This window comes from Schistocerca cancellata, chromosome 4, assembly GCF_023864275.1.
Source record: "Schistocerca cancellata isolate TAMUIC-IGC-003103 chromosome 4, iqSchCanc2.1, whole genome shotgun sequence".
Taxonomy (NCBI): Eukaryota; Metazoa; Arthropoda; class Insecta; order Orthoptera; family Acrididae; genus Schistocerca; species Schistocerca cancellata.
In genome coordinates, this window is record NC_064629.1 from 85,208,538 (window position 1) to 85,228,452 (window position 19,915).

General features: G+C 37.6%; 1 protein-coding gene across 5 annotated transcripts in view; it reads left to right on the forward strand.

Moving 5' to 3' along the window:
• The window catches only part of LOC126184914 (guanine nucleotide-releasing factor 2), a 406,168-nt gene that overhangs the window by 301,024 nt on the left and 85,229 nt on the right, over nt 1-19,915 (forward strand). For all 5 annotated transcript variants that reach the window (XM_049927576.1, XM_049927578.1, XM_049927575.1 and 2 more), the window contains 2 exons: nt 10,868-11,050; nt 15,257-15,486. In XM_049927576.1, coding sequence (XP_049783533.1) covers nt 10,868-11,050; nt 15,257-15,486 — 413 coding nt within the window. The remainder of the gene's footprint in view (nt 1-10,867; nt 11,051-15,256; nt 15,487-19,915) is intronic.

The following is a 19,915-nucleotide window of genomic DNA, read 5'->3' on the forward strand; positions in this document are numbered from 1 at the left end:
AGTATTGTAACATTATGTTGATTGCACTGAAAGATGGGGTGTGGCAAATAAGACACTGTTCTTTTGTAAAACTTCTTTCACTATTTTAAGTTCGCAATAGATGCTGAGATACTTTCTTTATTATTTTACTTTAAAAATGTGTGTTCAGAATGTGGGCTAATCAAAATGTGGCATACTTTAAAGAAACATTTCCCCAACTCAAATGTGTCTTCTGATGGAAACACTTAAACCACCTCTGTTAAGGTCATTGAAATAGATGTTGGTAGTTGTACCACTAGCAGTGCACAAGAACAACTACTACAATCAACATGTTTGAGGGCCTTACATGTGACATAACTGATTACAGAAATAAGAAATGAGGACAGACATATCTACATCAAAATCTGTTGTATAATTTTGAGTTGCAATGGATCCCAAGAAAACATTTCTCTAAGGACACATCATCAATAGATTCCCTCATGTTTAGAAATTCTAATGAGATGACATGAAACTTCACTCTGCTGTATTTTGCAGAATGAAGTATTAAATGATTTTTTATCCTAATTTTTGTTTCAGATTCCAAATTCTTTTCTACTGAAACATTGTAATTCCCACCTGACAGCTATCAGTATGAACTGAAATGCTATAGGAAGGCCAAAATCCAAGTTAGAAGTGGTTTATACAACCCATCTGTACCTCATTCTATAAAATATTCCCTCCAATCCCACATTTTCACTCAGTGCTTTCTTATGTGTAACAGTAATGCAGAAACTAATACTTGTTAACAGCTGTGCACCAATTTTTGTCTTTTTCCACTCACTTCACATAATTCACTGCTATTAATCTCAAATAACTGAAGCATTACAGCACTACCCACTGAGGCTATCAGTAAATAACCTGGTACATGAAATTAGAATGCTGAGAGAGTCTTGACAAAGCAGCACATTCCTACTGGAAATGACACCTCAGTAGTTACAATGTGACAGTTTGCATTACTTGTTATGCATTTATACACATTAGTGCCCCTGGTAGCTGAGTGGTCAGCGCGACAGACTGTCAATCCTAAGGGCCCGGGTTTGATTCCCGGCTGGGTTGGAGATTTTCTCCGCTCAGGGACTGGGTGGGTTTGATTCCCGGCTGGGTTGGAGATTTTCTCCGCTCAGGGACTGGGTGTTGTGTTGTCCTAATCATCATCATTTCATCCCCATCGACGTGCAAGTCGCCGAAGTGGCATCAAATCGAAAGACTTGCACTAGGCGAGCGGTCTACTCGACGGGAGGCCCTCGTCACACAACATTTCATTTCAGCACTGCTCATTCTTTCCAAGAAAAATATTTCAAAAATTGCATGTTGTGGTAGTCAAAAACATGTTGTTTGTTGTACATGGATAGTAAGTTTTCAAATTGCGTGTTAGATCATATGGTAACTTCAGTTCAGTTAAGGAGCATGCAGTTATGTCTTTAATGGTTTTAGCTACATGATGCATTGCCAAAAATGTGTCCTTAACACTCAAATTGTCCCACACCAATTTAATACATTGTTAATATCTTTGAAATTTTCATCATTTGCTGATTCAGCTGGCAATTCCGACAGGTTCCTCTTTAACGTTACTTTCATTGGACTGTGAATTTTAACTATTTTCCATCATTTGCGAGTTATTTCAGAGGAGAGAGAATCTTTTTATGAAAAATATTATCCTTTAAACTAACTTGATGTCTCTGCATATCACTGGAATTATCATATGATTAATCTGTAGTGCAGTTTTAAATAACAAATTTCTTTCAATTTTGTACAGGTATCTGATAACAGAAAATTTTGTCTGTACATTTTCTACTGGATTATCAGAGCTAGGTAAAGCAAGTATTTTGTCAACATCTTTCAGATTCAATCAGTTGTTTCTAACGCATTTGAATATATGTACAAAATCGAAAAAAATTGAAAGTATGTGATCTGCAAGGTGTATTAAAGTAACTGATGGTTAATTGTTCAATATAACAAACATATTCCTGTTCAAGCAATACTTTGAAACCATAGCTTGAAATGAATGTCAGTAATTTCAAAGTAAGCTCCAATAACTCTGAACCTGTAAGATTCCTCGCTGTAAATAAACTGACAATTTCTTTCAAATGGTCAGTTGCAGATGAAATCAAGAAAAATCAGCAGTACAAGCAGGCTGATTTTCAGAAAAACTCATTATAGTGCCATTATGACATGAAAGCGTCTCATGGATATAAGTTTCATTTATCTGAACAACACCGTGCTTCTTTCTCCCTCACTTAATCTGTAACAAGCTAATTGCAAATAATTCATGATTTCACTTGAAACATTAGAAGACAGGTGGAGCTTTCCTGACATACTTCACATGTGTTCGAAATGTGGCAAAACTGAAATGTCATGTCCAAAAACATCATAGCTTGAGGATGACTATTCATACAAAAGGAATGCAAAGGAAATTGTTTTGCAAGTGTAACATCTCTTCGTTTTGAAGAGAAGCACTATTTGTTAAAGCACAAAAAGCAGATGCTTATTTAATTTATCTTCTTTTTTCCAGTGCTCACAATTTTCATGCAGAATACCATTAGTAATTTTCCTGATCATGCCATTGTAATAGGGGGTCACTTCAACTTGCAAGGTATAGATTGGGAGTGTTATGCCATCAAAACTGGTGCCAGAGACCGGGAATCGTGTGGCATTGTTCTAGATGTCTTGTCTGAAAATTACCTTGAGCAGACAGTTAGAGAACCAACTCATGAGGGTAACATCTTAGACCTCCTGGCAACAAACAGACCTGAGCTTTTCGAATCAGTTAACATAGAGGAAGGTATCAGCGATCACACGACTGTGACAGCATCTATGATGATGGCTCCTACAGGGAATGTTAAGGAAGGTAGGAAGATATATTTGCTCAGCAAGGGTGACAGGATACAAATTTCAGAATATCTCAGCAATCAGCATCAAATATTTGGTGATGAGGACGAAGATGTGGAGAACAAATGAAAAAATTCAAAGTCATCATTCAATATGCCCTAGACAACTATGTTCCGAGTAAGGTTAGAAAAGCGCTACGTAAACAAAGAGCACTTCATCTCAGATACAAGAGAAGTAAAGACAAACAAAAGCTGAACAAAGTGAAAATGAGCGTAAGGAGAGCAAAGAAAGAAGCATTCAGTGATTTCGAAAGTAAGACACTGTCAACCGACCGGAGTAAAGACCCCAAGACAGGGTATATACGACCTGGGACAACCTGGAGATCTGGGAAAAACCCGTGAATTTTTTCATCCGGGACAAAACTGGGAAAAGCACAGGAATTTTTTAGAATTCCAGGAATTTTTTGTTGTTTTAGTTTGCAGTTAAATTTTTGTAATTTTGACTGGTAAGAATTGATACTCTAACAGAGGATATTACTGTATCCCGCTATTGCAGAATAATACTGCAACAATAAAATGTGAACGAGGGGAGGGGGGGGGGGGGGAGAAACGAAAATGAAACATAAATTGTAAAGGAAATGTGCCATATACAACAACAAAACGCAGTGCTCATACAAGCATTTGCCAACAGCAAAATGTGTCATAGGCTTTAGGAAGACTATACAATGCTTCATAATAACAAATTGCCTCCGATGAGCGTGGCGTCACAACTGTTTACATTAAATTCATTGTAGCAGTTACGAGCAGGCTCATGTGCATGCGCAGTTGAGTATCATATGAGTAGTACCTTCTCCTGTTTCTGGCTACAGAAATGTGGCTGTTGGCTGAGTAAGCAGTCACAGCAAGGAGCTTCATGCAACCGGGAAAAATTTTACTGCCGCGCACAAGCTACCAGTTTCACGCATGCGCACCGGGCCCGGATCTATGATGGAGTGGGCGTAAGTTAGTTTAAGTTAGATTAAGTAGTGTGTAAGCCTAGGGAGCGATGACATGAGCAGTTTGGTCCCATAGTAGAAAAAAGAATCATAAGTTGATTTTTGAATGCGTGTATAGTGCACGTGATGTCTCTGCCAGGGGAATCCTCGTCGCATCTAGAAATAAACTTTCCTGCAGGCAAAAGGGGGCCGGGCTATACAAGCGGAGCGGAGTAAAGCCAAACGAGTGAACGCCAATCACTGTCTGATTATGTTGTTGTTTGGGTTTGCGAATGATCTGCATTGTTATAATTACTAGGTAAATCCATAGATTCAGACTACCAGAATGGAAATAAACGACTAACAGGAGTAACGGGTAAGAAAGATTATGTATTATCTTCTCGGTGTATCCAGGAAAATGAAATTTTGTGAGAAAATTTTTGGCCAGATGGCTATACTAGTAAGGGCCAGTTGTACAGTCCCCATCTAGCAGCTGCTTAAGTTCTATTGTGGAAGTAGCGCGGAAAATGGTTTGTACGAAGATGACAACGCCTAACCGGAGAATAATCAAGGGTAACTAAACCGGTGATTCTGGCAGGGTTAGTGAAGTTAACCAGCGAATAAGTTTTGACAAAGGCAGGAATAATTCCAGAATTAGTCGTGACAAGACTTTGTTAGAATGAGGAAGGAGAAAGAATGGGGACATCACACAAATTAAGGAAGGATATGACGAGTCCAAATTTATATAAGAATCTCGTACTACTGCTTTTTGATCTCATGCTCGAGAAACTGGAGCGTATGAATGAAACGTGAAACTATTTCCTGACATAAAGCTTTTTGCTAGTAGTAGGCATTTTATGTTGATCTTTGTGAATTATATTCTGTAGTGTTATAAAAATAACCATTTGTGCCAAAACAGTTTCGTTTATTTGGTGTGTGTTACAATTTCTGCAGTGTTAGAAAGGCCTATTTTGCTTTATCTAGCAGATAGTGACAAAATAGATGTAATCAAATAGAGAAACAACACCAGTCTTGGGAACTATTTGTATTAACAGCTTACGCGGTATTAGACAACGATATTTTGATTTTTCATGTAGCAAAATGTTCAATGAACTTTTGTTGGGGTAATAGATTCGTTCGCAGAAAGGAAAGAATGCCATGTAAAGCTTTGGCAAGATTAGAGAGAAAACAATGCTAGGAGCTAAGGATTGAAGAAATGTGTACTGTATTGCTTGTCTCTTGTCTTTACTGGTTTTATGTAGCCTATATTTAACTTTATGTCACCCAAATCAGAAAGTTATTAGCTAACAGGCAATAAAGAGTGCAAATTTTCTGAAGAGTTCTTGTTCTCCCGATTACAAATAATTCCATCCAGTATTAATTGCGAGTTTTTTTTAAAAAAAGAGGGGCAGGATGTCAAACCAGGTGACTAGGAGCAGGAGAGGCACCACCGCACATTTCGATTTCCTCTGTCCTGAATATAGTTTGATGGCATCCAGTACAAAATATACACATTTCAATTTCATGGAGTGAAATACAGTGACGTGTGATAGAAGACTGCTGTGTGAAGAGGGGTGGCACTGCAATCTGGCACACTTCAGACCAAATAACATGTTTTACATTTCCTTGAACATATAAGTTTTATGTATCAGACTCTTCAGAAAGATCTGCACTACAAATTGAACATATTTTTGGAAACTCGATTTTTTAAATTTTTGACATTGTATCTCAAACGCTTGAGGGAGGGTGGAAGGGGCGGGGACGTCGCTATCTTAGTATTGCCCTGGTTCGGGAATATCGTAGATCTGGTGCTGATGCGCAAAGCAGTCTGAGTTATAGTGGGGAAGTGTGTAGTCTTCAAGTGACCCGTGTTTACATTTAGTGATTTTGCTGTTTCCTCTTCGTTTATTGCTCTCACGTCAAATGAAAATAAAATGGATTTCTGTGGCCAGGAGCTATCAAGTGAGTTAAAATACATTCACAGAATTAAGGAAGGCTAATATACGTTATTAGCTTCAGATTTTATTTTATTTCCACTTTTCTGACAGCCATGCATTAATCACCTTGTAGAATAGTGAAGTTATTTTTGTCGGTTTGCTAAAGAAATTTGGTTTTTAAAAATCTTTTATGCTGAGGCAGTCAATGTGTTTGAAACAAAGTGTTTAGTTCCACACTATTGAGTAATTTCAGCTGCTCGCTGCATTTCAAGTGCACATTTTCATCTTCTAGCATGTATGGCATTATGCCATCATAAAGAATCAAAAATGAGTCAATACAGTACTGGTACTCCAAGAACATTTACGTCCCAAAACCCACACTGAAAAGCTCAATATCGGGCCGAGGCTTACTTCATTGGGAATCTGGACATACGAATGTGCTCTATAATTATGCCCTTTAAATGTGCCATTTTATTATTGTTCATGAAATTCCTATGTTCTTGGAGTATCCTCTATTGTCTTTTTTCTTTTATGACATAATGTAAGATCTTTTAATGTTTTACACGTACAAACATACGGGCTCCCTGCATCATAGAAGCTGCTAAAGGTCGGTGGTGCCCGTTATCTGGCACTCTCTGACGACTACTGAAACAAACCTATTTCTAACAGGTCGAGGGAAAATATTGTGAATGGTGGTTTGAAAAGCGTTGCTTTGAAAGTAAATTTCCTTTTACGCAATTTGAACTATGTGCGAGAATGTACGATGAATTTCTTAAATCACAGAGCGTTTGATGACGAGCCCAGAAGATCAGACATACATGTCATTATTATAAGCAAATTGATGTAGTGCTATGGGAAGTTCTCTCTTCTCTGCGGTAGCTAATTTATTTGTGGAAAACTTAAGGACAAGTCACTGGACTCTGCTAATAATTTTACTGGCACATTTGTGTGATATATTATAAAGTGTAACATGCGCAAAAAATATCAACATTATATGTGAAAGCTTAGCTTCTCTTGCAGCTTATTAACCTTAGAGACCAATATTATATGTGAAAGCTTTGCTTTTCTTGTAGCAACACTATGTATATAAATCTAACACATTAACTTTTCCTGTTTGTGTATCCACACTACTTAACAGTGATGTTGCTATTAGCTGACTACATCACGTGTCCTGTGGTCTGTATATCTGCTGTCATCGGCTGGTGGGATCACGTGGCATGAGCTATGACTGGCTTACAAAGGCGCACCATAATCTCGATTACAATGGTTCGGAAAGTAACATGCGGTGTTTGGTGGAATTCGAATTTATACTTTCGTAATACGAAAATACGCAGTGTACTTGTTGCTGCACATCAAAAATCTTTCCAAAAAGCGATTTCTTCCCTGAGTTTTGTTTTCTAAAGTGCTGGGAAATTCTATGCCCGTGTATAAAAACATAATTATTCAAAGGATGGATAAGTTTTACAGTTCTGAGGGAAAATACAATGTCACTTAATAACACGGAAAAAGTGTGTTTTCATCCGGGAGAAAGTGTATTTTTAACTGGGAAATCCGGGAAAAATCCGGGAATTATTTTTCCTTGTCCGCGTATACACCCTGTAAGAGATTTTGATCATATGTAAAATCAGTAAGAATCTATTCATTCTCTCAGCAACCACTCCGTCACAGAAATGGAACAGAGGGAAGGCCAAAATACTGAATTCGGTCTTCCGAAGTTGTTTCACCGCGGAAGATCATAACACTGTCCTTCCTTTCACTCATTTTGCGAACATTGAAATGGCAGATATTGAGATAACCGATCGTGGAATTGGAAAGCTGCTACAATCACATAGTAGTGGAAAGGCTTCAGGACCAGATGAGATACCTATAAGATTCTATGAACATTATGCGAATCGCTTGAGCCACGAATGGTACCTAAGGACTGGAAAAAAGTGCAGGTCGTTCCCATTTTTAAGAAAGGCTCTAAGACAGATCCATACAATTATAGACCTGTATCATTGGTGTCAATCTTTGTACAATTATGGAACATATTTTATGCTCAAGAATTATGGCGTTATTGGAAAGTGAACAGCTCCTCTATAAAAATCAACATGGATTCCACAAACAGAGATCGTGTGAAACTCGGCTCGCTCTGTTGCTCCATGAGATACACAGCACAGTGGACAATGGTGCTGAGGCTGATGCCATGTTCCTTGATTTCAGTAAGGCATTTGACACCATCCCACATTGCCGTTTAATGAAAAAAATATGAGCTTACGGGGTATCAGAGCAGAATTGCGATTGGATTCAAGACTTTCTTGCAGATAGAACTCAATACGCCGCTCTTAACGGAACTAAATCGACAGATGTAAAGCTAATATCCGGAGTATCACAGGGAAGTGTGATAGGACCGTTGCTGTTCACAGGAGATATAAATGATCTAGTAGAAAGAGTCTTATGCTCTTTTAGGCTATTCGCAGATTATGCAGTTGTTTATACCAAAGTAGCAATGTCAGAAGGTGGTAAGAATTTGCAGACCAACCTGCAGAGAATTGATGAATGGTTCAGACTCTGGCAGTTGACACTGAATGTAAATAAATGTAACATATTGCGCATAAATAGGAAAAGAAATCCACTACTGTACAGCTACAGTATTGATGACAAACAGCGTCTGCCGTAAAATATCTAGGTGTAACTATCCAGAGCGACTTTAAGTGGAATGACCATATAAAACATAGTGGGAAAAGCAGATACAAGACTCAGATTCATCGGAAGAATCTTAAGGAAATGTAACTCATCCACATAAGAAGTGGCTTATAAGGTACTTGTTCGCCCAATTCTTGAGTATTGTTCATCTATCTGGGATCCCTATCAGGTAAGACTGATAGAGGAGATAGAGAAGACCCAACGAAGAGTGGTGCATTTCATCACGGATCATTTAGCTGGCGAGAGAGCGTTATGGAGATGCTAAACAAACTCTACTGGCAGACGATACAAGCAAAACGTTGTGCGTCACAGAGAGATTTACTATTGAAATTTCAGGACAGCACTTTCCAGGAGGAGTCAGACAACATATTACTTCCCCCTACATACATCTCACATATTGACCTTGAGGAGAAAATTCAAGAAATTAGAGCCAATACAGAGGCTTACAGACATTCTTCCCACGCAGTATTCGCGAGTGGAACAGGGTTGGAGGGATCAGATAGTGGTACCGAAAGTACCCTCTGCCACACACCATTAGGTGGCATGCGGAGTATGATTTAGATGTAGATGTATGAAAGTGCCATCATTTCTAATCCAGATATTGAAGTAATAGTATCAAAACTTTCTGTCTCAGCATCGCTAATTAATAAGCCCTGTAACTGGAACTGTCTCTGCAGTTTCTCACCTGGAAGTATCCATGATGGCTGTGATGTACTAACAATTTGATTCTTAATACAAACTTGAACTTTTAAATCCTTTTACGTCATAACACTAACAATAACTTTAGGTATAACTTCATACTGTTAAACATAGAAGATATTAAAAAACATTTTTTTACACACAGTTTTCACTTGAAACTAATCACTTTTCTGATGTATCTTACTCAAAAAGTCCTGAAATTATTTAATTGAATCCTTTTCCAACCACAGGTTCTGTTTTTCTTCCAATATTTTAATTTGTATCTCTCTTCTCAAATAAAGATAAACACAAAATGAAGTAATGGATTGATTAAAATGTTGTGGTAAATCTGGTAATATTCTTGGCACTGCTCAGGGCTTCAATAGGTACCTATTCTTAGCAAATTCATGAATATTTCCTCCCCAGTTGCAAGAAACATCTACATTACTTAAAGCTCTTCAAACTGTTTGATGCAAGTAGCTTAATATTTTTAAGGGTTCCATTCTTTTCTTGGAATAGCTATTGCTTTGTTCTCATCAGTTGAAAATCAGAATACAGTCACAAAGCCAGTTTCCATTATGTAGCCTCATAATAGCTGAAACATACAAAGAAACAGCATCTTGAAATCTTCGGCAAATGAAAATTATAATATAATACCATTGTACTGTGAAGTCCAAGTTTGTGAATTTTTCTTCACCCTGTAAAGTATCTATACACTGCTACCCTTTAAAACTACAACACCTTCAGTATTACTTTAAAGCCACAGGCATGTAAAATAAAAGAATTCTGTTAGTACATGTGAATTACTAACATAGAAAATTAAGTTATATTTGAACTCACCATTTTGCTGTCTCAAGTACTTTACAAGTTAATTTCAATAAGAGCTTACATTTCATTGTTTTTAAAGACTTATTACAATTATCCTGTTTATAGGAGAAATATACCATCACTAGGAGCTATTCTGTGAAAGGTAACATCTCACTGATGTGAAACATGAGCAGTAACCCACAACAAGTAAATGAGCATGTGCTTTAACATGATCATTCAAACAGTGTTGGTGCACTGAAACCATTTCAGCCTGATCTATAGGATGCCATGGTTCTATGCATTCATCCCCTGCCTCCATTTCCAGTCATTTTACCAGCATATCCTACTCCATTAGAAACACAGCTGCTTGTGAAATCAGTCTTGTGAGATATTACATATCGTCTGCAATCCATGGGCAGCATTTTTGGTTTGCCTGACCCCAGTCCTACTGTACACTTGTTTAAATGACCACAGCCTTATTGAGATGAAAGTCAAACATGACTACCCTGTTGCAGAGCACTCAGTGTTGGCTCACAACTGATGCCTTGATATTTCTAACAATTATTTTATCATAGGGAAAGAATAACACTCATGTAATAACATAGACTATTACAGAAGGTTTAACAATTGACATCATCATCTATCTCTTTCCACTCTCTTGCCTTCCTCACAACAAAATAAATCACTGGGTTAACAGAGTGATTTATATGTATTTATTAATAACATTATTAACCCTTATCCTGCCATTGTTTTATCATTCCACATGATTAATGAAGTACCTGTCCTTGTGAACCATATTTGAAATGCAACATAGTTTGAATCTCCTATCATTTTACTCTTAAGATGTTACCAAGAGAGGCCCTAGGAGCTCTGTCATCAATATTGTGCATTTTTTTTCTGTTTTATGTTTACATTGTTTCTGATGAGTGTTATTTTGTAGCATAGAGTTTGCAACTTCGTCACCTGTGAAAACACAACTGGCAAGTCTGCCCCCTGCTCTGCCTCCTAAACGAAGTCGAACAGCAAGTGTGAAATCGGCAGCAACGCCACCTCCTGTGTCACCGACATTACCTGGCACCTCTCCAGAGCTCCATCGTAAGGTGGATGATTGGATTGCCCCATCGTAAGTGAGACATTGTGCTATGTTCATTGATGCTATCTATTTTTGTAATATTCAAAATGAAATGCAGACAGTAATATTTGTTATAAGAGATCATTATGAATCAGTATGGTGGTTTTCTGTTATGTCAAAGATATTATTATTTAAACCTACACTGTTGTTGCTGATAATGTCATGGGACTTAAAGAAATTTGAAGCAGGGCATGGCATACAAATGGAATAGTCGTGAAATGTGAGATAGGCACTGGATGATAAGATACCTCATCAGCATGCCAGTGATAGTATGACGTGCTTCACATAAAGGGTTTGTGTCATGTTAGTGGAGCAGTACAAGTGTTTCACCATCAGCACATTTTGCTAGTGTGGGCTTTGCTGTGCACTAAAGCCATCTAGTCCTTTGTGCAGTGTATCTTTTGCACTAAGGCAAATATAACTCTTGCTACAATGGACTCATCAATTGAGATCATGTTATGCAAATCACCCAAACATTCTCTTTTCCATTCTGTTTGACATCATTTGTGACTACAGTGGTGGACAGTACATGTAAGGTACTGCAAAAGTAAAAATAACTTCCCGCAGTACTTTATTTAGCATCAAAACAGACAAATGCTCATTGTGGTGGTGTGGGTACCATTTTCTATCGTTAGTAATCTTGGCTGCTCCTATTGTGGATACTTTCTGTAGCATCTAGTATGCCAGGAAAGTTGTAGAATCGAAATTGTTTCCCTTTCTTCAGTACTTGCAGGGAGCCATATTCCAACAGAACAATACTTGTCCACATGTGACAAAGTATACTCAAGATACTACAAAGATAAATACCACATCCCAAAATACACACTCCTGTATACTAGCATGTCGAGTTATGTCAGAGCACCATTGAGAAATGGAATAATCTCTGTTGCTGTGATTCCTGAATAATCCTAAAGCATATGTTATATTTCGTATGTTAAAGGACCTGAAGCAGTAGCCTTCAGTCAACATATTCATCTAAGTGTATTTCAACAATACAGCGATCCTACACAGTGCGAGAAATGTTCAAGATTTCCTTTCAGTGTAACAGACAGCAATTTCTTCTATAATCTGTACGTTCATCAAATGTGTCACCCATTGAATATGTCTGGAACTTCATTGATTGGTGACTTCCCCACAGCTCAACCTGTAAGCAGTCCAGTTCAAATTTACACTGGGTAATTAACTATCTAGACTGCCATTCCTTAACAGTACATGCAGGGCATCTTGGTGAATATTTAGGGTACTCATTTTGGATTGTGTAATTTATTTTATTGTTCTGTATGTTTCCTTTCAGTACAGTAGGTATTGCAGCTATTAAATGTACCATTTTTGGGTGATTCCTTCAGGGCATTGCAGTTTTTGGCGGAAATGTATTCATCGTATGGCAGTTCAGACCTCATTTAAATGCCTCCTTTACCAATACTTTCCTTGCTGATTTTTGTGTTTCACTCTTACTGCAAGCTATAGATGTTTCTGTGAATGTAGTACATGCAGGTAGCTTAGTGACAGAATTTGTGTGCACTTCATATACAGCACTCCTAGATTTGTGTGTTGAGGCCAGTGAGGTTTTACAGAGAGGTACAAGCAGCAGGAAGCACGCTGCTTAGAGTTATGTTTGATTTTCATGTTCGTCTAGCTTCTCATTAATGCCTTTAAAATGTAATAAGCTTTTATATTATTAAGTATTTACTACTAGTTGTTGCTCTACTCAAAAAATCTGCAGTATGTGTGTGATGACAGTGTGATGGAAGCCTTCCAATATCGCTCCACTTTATCAGTTTGCATATAGTGTCAGTGCTTCTTTATTCAAGCAGCTTCTCATTTGGGATCACAAGGCTTAATGGATCATGTTTGAGATACTCTTACTAAAGAGAAATCCTAAGTCATTAAGTCCCTTGATGACACTAAAACCCAAAATAGCAGGAGTGTCCAGCAGATCAGAATAGATACAAAATCAGAGTAACACATCACCAGTTTGTCAAAAAGTTTACAGTTTTAGATAGAGAAGTGGTTACTGTTTGAGAAAATACCCTTGTTTTGTACTCACATGATCACTTATATCACTAAAAATTTGATGAATGTTACTCACTTCATCATAATGCCTTATTCCTTGTTAGGCTTTCTTCTCCAGTGACCCAGAATCTAATCTGTTATAACTTCAAGTTGAACAAATATATTTCAAGGACGACACAATACATGTAAGTCACAGATCAAGTAAACAAAGTAAGACGTGTGTACACTTTAACAGTCAAATCAGAACTGAGTCCGAGTCTAGCGCCCACTGCCTGGATGGTCGCTTAGGTGGCGCTGCTGCTGCATGGCTGGCAGACAGCGCCGCATGTAGAGGATGCGCGTAACTGTGCGGCGGCACTTTGAAAGATCGACGATTCACAACATAATCTAACTGGACAACACTTGCATTTGAGTGAAGATGTTACATGGCATTGCAGCCACTATGAAACATGAGCAAGAAGCTATTCCATAAGTAACTTTTAAACTGAGATTGAGTAGACCATTAGGACATAAAGATACTATGGTAGGATATGAATGTCTAATATTGAGCCTCTAAAGTATTTAGTTGATAATGTCAATGCTTTTGCTGGACATTTTGGGTAAGTAATGATGTACCACCATGCTTTTCAGTTAAATTAGCTGTCAGGTTTGTTGTGACTGTTTTTGGGGACTTAAAGAAATTTGAAGTCAAAATTAATTCAAATGGTGAATTGAAATTGCTTAAAAAGCATAACTCCTCTCTCCTTTACAGCATAATATAGGCAGATTGTAATTAAGCAGTTCATCCAACACACAGGTTAAATATCTATACGCAGATATAGGTGACTGATAACAGTATGAATAAATAAGGTTTGGATCTATTCCAGAAATACACCTCCAGAGACTGGAAAACAGCAGTAACAGAAGAAATAAAGACAAATCCAAACTATGAGAATATTGATTTACATAAGATGAAGGTGTAGGAAATATCCTTCCAACAGTCTAGCTTCCATGCTAGAGTCCAGATCCAATGAGGTAAAATAAGCTGTGTAGCCTCAGATGAGCCTTGCACCATAAGAGCTGTGGTAAAGGCAGAGGCCCAATTTTTTTGGATTGGTTGTTCAATTATCTCTCTGGCTAATCAGATTTAAGTTTTCCATGTTTTCTGTAGATGATTTCAGACAAATGTGAGGGTAGACCCATCGATAATGCCACAGCTGGTTCCTTTTTCTTTCGTCTGTAAACTGACTTAATGCTCCATGTTCAGTTATTGGTGAGACATTACACCCCAAACTTCCTTTCTTCTTTAAATCATTCAGTACCCTCTCACTAAGAGCCAATTGGCTCAGCAAAGATGAATTTACAAAATAGGAGAAAATATCAACCTTGAGTATGTGTAGCTGCTTGGTATTCCTTGTACAGCTGAAAACATGGCAGTTGGCTTGATGCCATTGATATTTGTTGCAAACATAGGTCTAGGCATGGCATTACCATATGGGGGCCATAGTTTCTAATTTTCAGCAGGTCATTTTGTAGGCTGATGACAAGTATTTCCTTGTGATGTGCATTGGGTTTTCTGTGCATGCTAGTCTGATTGTGCCTGCTGTAAAACACACTGCTTGGTGATCACTTTCAATCCTTCTTGATGTTCGCTGTTGTCTGGAAACTCCAAGATTACAAAGCAAAGTAACGTACCCATGCATGTGCCAGAGGCTATTCAAACATGGTTTAGTTAACATTTTGAGCTATATAATTTCATTATGAACCCAGTTGAGCATTTGTGGCTAAAGCTATGTAGCATTTTTTATGTCAGTTTAATAAACACAAATATATCAAAAAACTGGCCCTGTATAAATTTTCATCACAATTTTCTGAATTAAGAGAACATAAGAAAATATTCAAATTGGCAACACAATGCAGTAAGAGATGTAGCTATTACTTATGAACTCGTATTAAGTCTATTCTTCTTCTTCAGATTTTGTTTCCAGAGCTTTTCCCAATATATAACATGCCAGTTTTGGGTACAGAGAAATATAGAGTTTGATATTTATAAGGGTACTTAATTGTCAACACAAAGTAAGTTTTTCATAGATTAGTTTAGGAGAAGATAAGGTTGTATGTTAAATATGAATTTAATACCTCTTTACATGTCCATATGTGTTTTTATATTATTATTATTATTATTATTATTATTATTATTTATAGACAAGATGATGAAACAAGATGGAAACATGAAGGCAAAACTGGTGGAACAGTTTCATCTGTCTCAAAAATGAGTGATGTTACCCAAGACAGAGAAACTGAACCAAGTCCCTTGGATGAGTTAGATATTACTCAGCACCTCGTGTTTAAAAAACCAGATGAGGATGGTCCAGACATTAGGGGTGGCCATCCTGATGCTCTTATAATTCATGCAACCAAAGCAAACAAGAATGGTATGTTCTTACATTAAATGTTTATTTGAAAGAGAACAAATTTCCCATTGAGTTATTAAGTTCACAATATGATGATGAAATCTGTATTATGGAAAACAGTAAACTCATTAATTATGGTAGCAACTATAGTACCTTAGCAATCTTGTTTGTGTGATACGAGAGAGTGTAAACAGCCCTCTTTCAGATATTCTTCATGAAGCATTGTGTTTGTTATAAATGTTGCATGTGTTTTGAGCATAAGTATTTGTTGAAGGAGAGTGAAAGTGTAAGTTATGCATGATTTGTGTTTACTTTTTACTCTGTTTTTCCTACTCATATTCAGCTTTGTAATTCGCCTGATTTTTAATTTCTGTGTGCCGTAATTAAGGAAATTACTGCTAATTGTGCTGACAGAATAATTTTATGCATATGTTCTTTTGCATATCAATAGAGATATATCTCTTATCCTTAAGTTAGCTCAATATTTATGCATTTGATATTCGTAATTTCTTCATATTATCATTAAATAGTCCTGCGAATAAAGAATATCACTCACCCCACAAGAGATAAAAACAAACTGAATATTACTATACAATTTTCAGATATACATGATTTCAGCGTGTGACCCCCCCCCCCTCCCCCTCCCCCTTCCCCCCTCCCCCTCCCCAAAACACACACACACACACACACACACACACACACACACACACACACACACACACACACACAAAAAAAAAAAAAAACTCTTGCTCTCTCTCTCTCTCTCTCTCTCTCTCTCTCTCTCTCTCTCTCTCTCTCTCTACTAAAATACTAAAACAGCCTGAAATTTATTACTACATGTTGCTTCCCATGATAGAAATAGATATATAATGATGACATTAATTATGACATGGAATATATTTGCTATTATCTGGAAGTGGAGGAAGCTGTCTTGTGCAGTGCTTGTTTTGTGACTGTATACACTGGTATCCCACACTGATATCTCCCATGACATAAAGTCAGAACCGCAGATTTTCAGACAAATGGCACAATAGAACTTTTGCTGTGATTCATACAAAACCATTGTATTTGAACTTTAAAATGCTCATTAAAGCATTAACACAAAGTTTTAAGAAGTACGAATTCCAAAAACATCCCTCTAAAGGTCACAGCACCGGAACCTATTTTTTAACAAATCAAGCACTGATCTTCTTGGAATAATTTATAGTTCTGATTACTCCTGCATGAGGAAGAACTGTACCTGAGCGTGGTTAGTTTTACAAATGTATTTACATATAAATAAATATGTGTGTGTGTGTGTGTGTGTGTGTGTGTGTGTGTGTGTGTGGGCGCGCACGAGAGAGAGAGAGAGAGAGAGAGAGAGAGAGAGAGAGAGTGTCTCACATGCAGTCCCACGTGTTTGTGTTAGAGCAAACAAAAATACTTAGTATTCCTTTTTATTCATGCTTCATCTTGTCCAGAGGAGAATGAAACAGGTACGTACACAAACTTCATTTCTCCCACCCTGAGGGAAAACGTGAAGTGTGTGGTTATCTTTGTTGATAAAATTATTACTGTTAAATATTTGAAAGTAACTGAATTGTGGTCTAGTTCTAAGGCAGCTGTTCAAGCACTATCAGATCTAATTTGTGGTGGGATCTTTGAATACCAACTGTTATAAATGATGAAAGGGTCTTCATCATCATCTCCACGTGTGGTCATAAATTTTTGTTGGTCCAGTGAATTCAGGCATTAAAACAATGCTTGTCGTACCCTTGTCCGCTCAGTAAATTAGTTTTACTCATAAAATGAAAGTTCATAACAAAACATTTGCATTACATGAAGATGGTGTTGCCAATGCCAGAACACTGCACTGTTGATGCTGTAAGTAAAACTGAACTGCAGATAATAGTATTAAGTTGTCGTTGACCATTATCAAGGAACTTTGATGAAATATTTGATGACAATGTAATACCCCCTTTTGTACCACATCAAAGATCATTGTCAAATAAAATTTGATAGTGTAATACCAGTCTAAGCTTCATCTATTATCACGGCATCATTTTGCCAACTAGAAAATCACTTTGTTGTGAGCATGCGAATCCAACTAACACTTAATTTTTAATGTGACAGACTTGAGATTGTTTTATAGATTGACAGATACGCAACAACAGTATAAACCACAATAATAGAGTTGTCACAAAAACCAGATGTTATGCAGAGATGGTACAGGTTGGTAGTATGTGTAGCACTCATTTCTTTTCTTGAAATTACACAACTTCTGCCGAACTAGGGCACAACTGGACAAGAAGTGTTATGTGTCACTCAGGAATCCCGAAGCACATCACACCTCATACTATATTTCTAATAATTTTGTGAACTGGTAACATGAGTGGAAGAAAAAAGAAAAGCATTACTATCGCTGAAAAGCTGCAAATTTTGAGAACTGTGAAGGAAAACAGTAATCAAAAGCGAGTGGGTATTGCCAAGGAATTAGGAATTTCTGTATCTACTTTAAATTCTATAGTAGCAAAGGCAAAGGAAATTGAAGATAGTGACATGTGTTCGGAATTTTTACTAGTAAGCGGACACACATTCAGGGTGTGAAATGTGCGGGAAATGTGAAGATGTGGAAGATTGTTTGTTGCAATAGTTCAGGAAACATATAGCAGAAGGCATTCCTATTAGCAACCCAATGCTTTGTTAAAAAGCAAATGAATTTGCAATTCGACTTGGTGTGGAAAATTTCAGTGCTTCATCAGGTTGGCTGCACAAATTTAAGGTAAGACATGGCATCAGCTGTCAGAATGTATGTGGCAAAAGCAAAAGTGTCAATCCCAAGACAGTGAGAGATTGAAAGGAAACCTGTTTGAAAGAACTGACATCCCAGTATGCCCCTAAAAACATTTTCAATGTGGATGACACGGGCTTGTTTTACAATGTAATGCCTGACCACACAATGGCATGCAAAGGTGAGAACTGCCACGGAGTATACAACGTGTAACAGTGCTGTTATGTGCTAACAGTGATGGGAGTGAGAAGCTCCCCCCACTTATGATCAGGAAATTTGCCAAGCCCCATTGTTTTAAGAACATTGTCACGTTTCCCACAAAATACACAAGTAACAAGAAATTGTGGATGGCAGGAAGATTTTATTGTTCATAGACAGAAATGTGACTGTGGAATTCTTTCCAGCGAATTGCATGAGTGAGCTCCAGCCACTTGGCCTTGCAGTAATACATAATTTCAAGTTTATTGCAAAATGCTCATTCGGCGTGCCGTCATGTGTGTAAACATTGAAAAAAAGGAAGAAATGAAAATAGACATTTTACAGGTAAGATTTATACTTGCTATTTATTTCATGTTGTGCTACCGGAGCCAAAGAGCACTTTGAGAAATTATTAATGAATTTGTTTCTTCTGATAGGCAATGCACTACATTGCAGCCTCATGCCACAGAGTTTCAAATGATACCATTTGGTAGTTTCCGAAAAGCTGGATTTGGAAATGAAGTCCACGATCATGGTGGAAATGATCATACTGACGATATTTCACCTAATGATGAAGAATGGAATCAAATTCGAGAGCAGGCATCATTTGAGGATTATGTGAACATTGATGAAAACCTCGTCACTACAGAACCTGTGACTATTGCTGAGATAGTTCGATGTGCATCGCGAGGCCTGGACGAGGAAGAAACTGACGATGAGGATGATACAGAAGAGCCTCAGCATTCCTCCGTGTCATTTCACGATGCAGTAAATGCATTAGAAATAATTAAACAATTTGTGATGTGTCACAATGTTTCTGACGAAATAATGACAGAGTTATCCTGTTTTGGGAGTACAGTGTATGTTATTGGTGCGTCAGTGATAAAACGAGCATAAAGATAGTATGGTGCTATATTTCATATATACGTTTTTCACTCATACTTTTTTTTCTGTAGTCCATTGAAAAATGTATAAACGAAGTTTTACTGTATTAGTTCACTTTGTTACACAAATAAATAAAACCTTTACTTAATATATCTAAAAACAAAGATGATGTGACTTACCAAATGAAAGTGCTGGCAGGTCGACAGACACACAAACGAACACAAACATACACACAAAATTCAAGCTTTCGCAACAAACTGTTGCCTCATCAGGAAAGAGGGAAGGAGAGGGAAAGACGCCCGGTGTAAAACCTGTCCCATGCACCCTCCCACCACCACCTACTCCAGTCCTGTAACCCGGAAGGTGTACACAATCAAAGGCAGAGCCACGTGTGAAAGCACCCACGTGATCTACCAACTGACCTGCCTACACTGTGATGCATTCTATGTGGGAATGACCAGCAACAAACTGTCCATTCGCATGAATGGACACAGGCAGACAGTGTTTGTTGGTAATGAGGATCACCCTGTGGCTAAACATGCCTTGGTGCACGACCAGCACATCTTGGCGCAGTGTTACACCATCCGGGTTATCTGG